Below are 6,187 nucleotides of genomic sequence, written 5' to 3' on the forward strand. Positions count from 1 at the left end.
CGAATTTGTCGCGATAGCCCCTCTCGACAAATGTTTCTTAGGTAACATTCTAAAATTCTAACACCTGACCTAAATTACAAGAAAAGCATAACTATATGAGTACAAAGTACTAGACAAAAAATGAACAAGAAAAAAAAACCTAGGGCCCAGACAATTTGGATATGAACTTATTCAGAACCAAGATTCACAAATCACAAAAGAACAGAAGGCAATAACCAAGATCAGATGTCGTCGTCTTCGTCGAGCCCTGCTTCAGCTGCCTGGTCGCCGTCGTCGTCTGGAACGCCGTCGTCTGGCTTCTGGAAGACTAGAACTCGAGCATCGGTGTCTCGGTGATCTACGCTGGTGATCGCGTGGTGAACTGGTGATCGACGCTACGTCTCTCGCAGTCTCCCGTCTCGCCAAAAGTCCGAAAGTCGCGACTCACGATCGCTATGTGCGCGTGTGCGGGTGTTGGCGGCTCGGCTCCTTGCCTCACGGAAAGAAAGAGGCCGACGACTCCTTTTGCTGATAGACCGCTGCATCTTCACATTAATCTTAAATCTTAATGGACTATAGCTAAAAGGTATGGAGTATTATATACTTGGGCTTGGGCCCCCATCCCGCGAGGGGCCTCGGTCGTCGCACCTCCTGCCCACCCCTTAGGGCCGGCACTGCCCCCGTGGTCACAGTGGGAGCGCTGCAGACGGTGAGACTGGAGAAGAAGTCAACGAACACCCTCCCGCAGTCACAACTTGGCGCAGTGTAGACGCTGGGACTAGAGAGAAAACCGGCAAGGACTCATGCAGATGATAGCCCTCGGTGCCGATGTCGAGGTAGCCGAGCTGAAGGGTGCAATTGCTGTGTTCGAAGAAGCCCGTGCTGGAGGTAGCCGAGGTCCACGTAGTTGTTGTCGGGTTGTCGTGTCGATGGAGCTGCAGGCGCACAAGAGGCACCAGGATGATGATGGAGACGCGTGGAGGCAGTCGTCATGGGAGGAGGCGATGCCGAAGTCGACGCAGTCAAGGCAGTCGTGGACGTAGAAGAAAGGTGACGACGCAATCGAGGCGGACGGGGTGGGAACGGGAGGGTCGATGCCGAAGTCGATGCAGTCAAGCCGCCTGAGCCGAGGCGTGGCTGGGTTTGCCAGACCCGGCAACACGTCAGGGACGAACGCACGCACCGGTGTTGCCAATACCAGACGTACAAGGTAGAGGGCCCTAACCATGCATTAGCGTCTGAGGGACCAGCAGAGAAGGTCTCGACGACGGTTGCGGCGCGCGGAGCAGTGGGGTAGAAGGCGCAACACGCGGTTGTCGAAGCAGACGAAGTAGGTGGGAACGAGATGACGACGCTGATGACGTGGTTGTGCTGGACGAAGAAGAAGCAGTGCGGGAACGGGTGCATCGGTAAGTAGGCTCAGCGGCGATTCGAGGGGCGGCCGACGAGCAGGGCTCAGCGACGGCGTGGGTAGCGGCGGCTCGATTTCGAAGACCCGATCAGCAGGACAAAGACCTTGTGCAGACACATGGCGTGGCAGAGATTGCGCAGCACAGTCGCCGATGCACAGGGGACGGCGATGTAGATGCAACGGCGAAGCTAACACGGGCGGCGGTGCTGTGGCCTAACGAGGCGACACAACAACAAGCCAGCAGCCCTGTTGCTCGGAGAAGATGCGTGTAGAACTCGGTGATGGACGTCACAGGAGCCGGTGGATCGCGCATAGTTAGTTCTATGGACCGAGTACGTGCGAGGTGCAGCGACGATCGAAGAAGTCACCGGAGGCGTCCCGATCTGTGGTGGTGATAATGAACCGACGATATATATAGATGTGCCGGCTGAATGACCGAGAAGCAACTTAGGAAGGCGTCCCTTCGCCATGGCAAGCCTTGGCCAAGGCGCACAGTCGATGTAGATGACGGTGAAGTCAACGCCGATGCCCTAGTACGCGCAAGGTCGAAATGCGGTGGGCGACTCCATCCCTATCGGTGATCGGGCAAACCAAAAAAAGATACAACAACAGCAGGCGAGCGAGCGGACGAGGCTGGAGAGCATGTCGCATGTCGCATGCGAAGGGTCACGTGGACAGGCTCGGGTCGCGTGGGTGTGAGCGCACGGGATCAGACGAGGCAATCGAGTCGGAGTGAGCGGATGGGAGAGGACGAGTGGACATGCATGCATGTGCGAGCGGCAGGAAAAGAATATATGGTGAATACCAAATATAGGCCGTGTTTGGTTCGATGCTACGTCGGCGCCACAGAAAAAAAAAAGTAACATGTTTGATTGGTCAAATAACTGTAACGGCCGACGGCCACATCTTTTCATAGTTGTTTTTGAGTGTGACAGCCAAATAGGCGTAGGCGGTGGCGTGCTCTGACTCGCAACCAACCACGCCCATAAGAGCAAGTATAATAAAGCCACATAAGCGGGCTGTATACGAGTCCACGTCAGAAAAATCCTTCATGGATGAGAGACAATGAAAGAGAGAGACGTGAGCTGGTGCTTTGCTTACCGCCCGGCTGAGCACGTCCCACGAGATAAAAAACGCCTGCTCCCAGCCGACGGTGACCGGAAAACTGGCGTTTTGCTTTGTACCGAAGAATCTCATTCGTTGTGCGCCTGCTCTTTGCATGTCATGCACATGTACCCAGGCACACCGATAAAGCCAAGCCATTATACTAGTGAAGGTGTTAACACACCTGGCATTATATTTAGCCGGCTGCCGGCTGGGTTACTATCCTTGCTCTTAGCCATACCATACGTTAACAACAACTGTATTCGGCAGAGCTCCATGTGTATAGGACGACTGATTGATTGATGATGGTCCACGCATATATGCATGTACCGTGTTCTATGGCAGTATTTAATCTTAATTTAATTGTTTACCCCTCTTCACTTCTTATAATAATCTTTTTATCTATAAAAGGATGTAATTCTCACTTTTTTAAGGAGTCAAAACTGACATTATAAAAACAATATTAAGAGAGCAGTCTCAGTGCTAGAAAACTCAACAAGTTTCTAAGTCTCTTAAATCATGTAGGCCCTATACATAGAAACCATATTTTTAATGGGTAGCTTCTTTAAAATTATTTTTTGTCCAATCACATCTTATCCCTCTATTATCTATCTATCTATCTATCTATCTATCTATCTATCTATCGGTTACATCTATTTGTATCTTGGTTATCGTGTAGATATAGTTTCTTATCTAAGAAATCATTTTCTCATCTCTCTTTGTTAATTTCAATACCACATCATCATTTGTTTAATTGAGCCCTTAATTAATGAACATAGAAACCACGAACAACCCTATTTTGTAGGTTGGGAATGCCATAACATTTATAATACAAAATAAAAATCATTAAATTAGTTATGAAATCTATTTTCTTAATAGTTCACAGACAAAAATGTTAATACTGCTTACCATAAACTTGATCAAAATTAAACTAGCTTACTTGCACAAATCCGATAGTACTATAAAAGATCAGTAGTACTCTTTATTTCATTTTCTTTTGGTCTCGGGACCAACAGGAAATGAGAAACGAATCAAAGAAACCGAAAAGGCCACTCAAGCGAAATATGGAAAGGAATTTAAAACATCATTGTGCTGGTACCAAGATAAGAAAGCACATAACTTGACAAGAGAGCATTCCTTTGATGGATGCATAAAGGCCTAGCTCTTTACTTTAAGAAAGACTACTTGAAAGCAGCCTTCTCCAATTTGGCCTCACTCTTTTCGATGTGCTAATTCCAATTCCTCTTTAATTTGCTGCAGTTAGTTGACATCGTGGTGAGGTGACAGGACTGCAGAGTTACCCACAACGTACATCGGTTCGTCATTAAAACCAGCAAATTAAACAAATATACGGTGCAAGGGTTATTCCGACTTGCCAATCAAAACCCAACCCATCGTGTATATAGCAGTTAAAAAGAAGAACAGAGCAGCACTACACTGGTTTGTTCCATCCCTTGCTATGTTGAGCTTACCTTAGCAGTTAAGAAGAAGAACAGAGCTATGCTTTTCCTACTGTCAATCAAGACCCCAACCCATCATGCCGTACGTGGAAGAACAGAGCAGCACTGCACTGTAACACTGGTTTGTTTCAGTTTTGCGTCCCTTCCTATGTTTAGCTTAACTTTGTGATGGGATGTTGTATTTATTGGCAAGTGCAAACTAACTAACCTGTGTAAACTTGAAAACTATCCATTATGAGCACTCGATGCTAATCCAATGGATGAGGTGAGAGGGCTTAAACGCAAAAAAAAAAAGATGATGGGTGGGGGACTTAAGCGCAAAAAAATACCACCTCTCGTTCCATTCATCGCATCAGCATCTAGTGGTCCTGACAGATAGTTTTTAAGTTTATACAGGTTAGTTAGTTAGTTTGCACGTGATACGTTGCCGTATTTATTAGGCTAATCTAATCACAGCTTTGGTTATTTTAGTTAAGCATAAGAAGAATCCTGAACACTCACTAGTCCCAGTTGCATAGTTACAGCTGACGGACAAACAAGAACCACAAAATCGAGGAAGCTGACCAATCCGTAGTCCATACATGCTACATACATGGCGATTGGTGAAGGAGAAGATGCAGCGGATATGATAGATCCGACATGGAGGAGGACGAGGAATCACCAACGATTTCCGTAGCTAGCTCCAGCTACGAGAGTCACAGGAGCCTCTGCCGGTGCGGCGCCGGCTGGAGCCTGTTGACGAGCACGAGCGCGTTGCTGGTGGCCTGCGCGACGGCCACCACCCTCCTCTTCACCCTGACGGCGTCGTCGCTGTCCTTGCCACCGCCGCGGGCCTGGTGCTGCGCGAGGGAGTCGAGGCAGGTGGAGGTATCTGTGAGCGCGGCGCTGGCCCAGGTCTGGACGTTGCTGAGGGACCAGGCGAAGCGCGGCGTGCCGGCGCGGCCCATCCGCTCCATCTCCGCCGCGGACTGCCGCAGCCGCTCCTCCGCGTCGCGCGCCAGCTCCGCGCAGTCCTTCATCGCCCCGCCGCTGCCGCTGTCGGCGCCGTGGATGTAGGCGGAGCAGTTGCGCGCGCGGTCGGCGCCCACCACCAGCGCCGCCCGCGCCAGCCGCCGCGGGCTGCGCCCCACGCCCGCCGCGCAGGGCACCAGCGTGCTCTCGCACACGCGTGGGTACTCCGTCGACAGGCACGACCGCCGCACGAAGTCCACCGCCATGCCCGGGGACACCGCCGCGGCGGAATCCGTCGACGCGGAGGCGGCGACGACGAGGAGGACCACGAGGCGGGCGAGCAGGACAAGGTGGCGGCGGCGCGGGAGCCTCATCTCTGTGCTATGCTGTGCTTTCCCTGTCTTACTACTCGTTGGTTGGTTGCTTTTCAATTTCTTGGCGTGCGCTGGTGCTGCCTGGGTAATAAGTGCCTGCTGCCAACCCAACCGTAATGGAAACGCCACGCACCGACGACCTGGAGGAACCGGAAGCGATGGAATTTGACCACCCTCGACCCACAAATTCCGTAGACAACCCCCTCTTATTAACGAAAACGGAACGACTACCGCGGCTGCTCTGTTTCACTCGGGTCCGGCGGTGACGGAGAGGATGGGTGGGGCGCGGCAGCGGTGCGCAGAGGATAGGAGTGCACACGTTTCGGGACGGAGTGGATCTCGGCGGCAAAATGGAGCTCGCCGGCGACGCGGAGCTCTGCAGCACGCAGAAGGCGGCGCCACATGGAACTGGGCGATGATGCGCAGAGGGCAAGATAGGACACGACAACGGCGCAGAGAATTGAATGGGAGGGAGAGGGCGGCAACAATACACAGAGGGTGGGGTAGGCGTGCGGCGACAACACAGAGGACGGGTGGGGGCGACGGCGACGGCGCGTAGAGGATGTTGGCTTCGGCACGGACACCGTTGGGGCCCACCGCTGCAACGTCGGCAATGTACTAATGAAACATGCTCGAATTACTATTGAAACATTTACAATATTGGTGCTGCAACATCGGCGATGCTACTGAAACATGTCCAGATTACACTACTGGAATCTTTTATTTTTCTGTGGGTGATTGTTGACACCGTTTTTTTGCACGTGTCAAAATGATCAGAGTGGGCTAATCGGCAGGAGGAAAGTTACTGTATACGCTGATAGCCGATGAAAATCAGCTTGTAAAGATGGTTGCCGATGAATGATGGTGATCGATGGAAAGGTTGATTTAGACTCGGGCGTTGCCGATAA

The 6,187-nt window shown here is 51.5% G+C and overlaps 1 protein-coding gene across 1 annotated transcript; it reads right to left on the reverse strand.

The window, feature by feature from the left end:
* Positions 1–4,438: 4,438 nt before the first annotated feature.
* LOC136493227 (21 kDa protein-like) lies at positions 4,439–5,742 on the reverse strand. Its single transcript, XM_066489292.1, has one exon. It carries the CDS (start codon positions 5,277–5,279, stop codon positions 4,650–4,652), a length of 630 nt encoding a protein of 209 aa, XP_066345389.1. The 5' UTR covers positions 5,280–5,742; the 3' UTR covers positions 4,439–4,649.
* Positions 5,743–6,187: the final 445 nt, after the last annotated feature.

This window comes from Miscanthus floridulus, chromosome 11 (assembly GCF_019320115.1).
Source record: "Miscanthus floridulus cultivar M001 chromosome 11, ASM1932011v1, whole genome shotgun sequence".
NCBI lineage: Eukaryota > Viridiplantae > Streptophyta > Magnoliopsida > Poales > Poaceae > Miscanthus > Miscanthus floridulus.

Excerpts from the sequence above, each read along its gene's own strand:
- LOC136493227 (XM_066489292.1), bottom strand. The coding sequence starts at position 5,279 with ATGAGGCTCCCGCGCCGCCGCCACCTTGTCCTGCTCGCCCGCCTCGTG.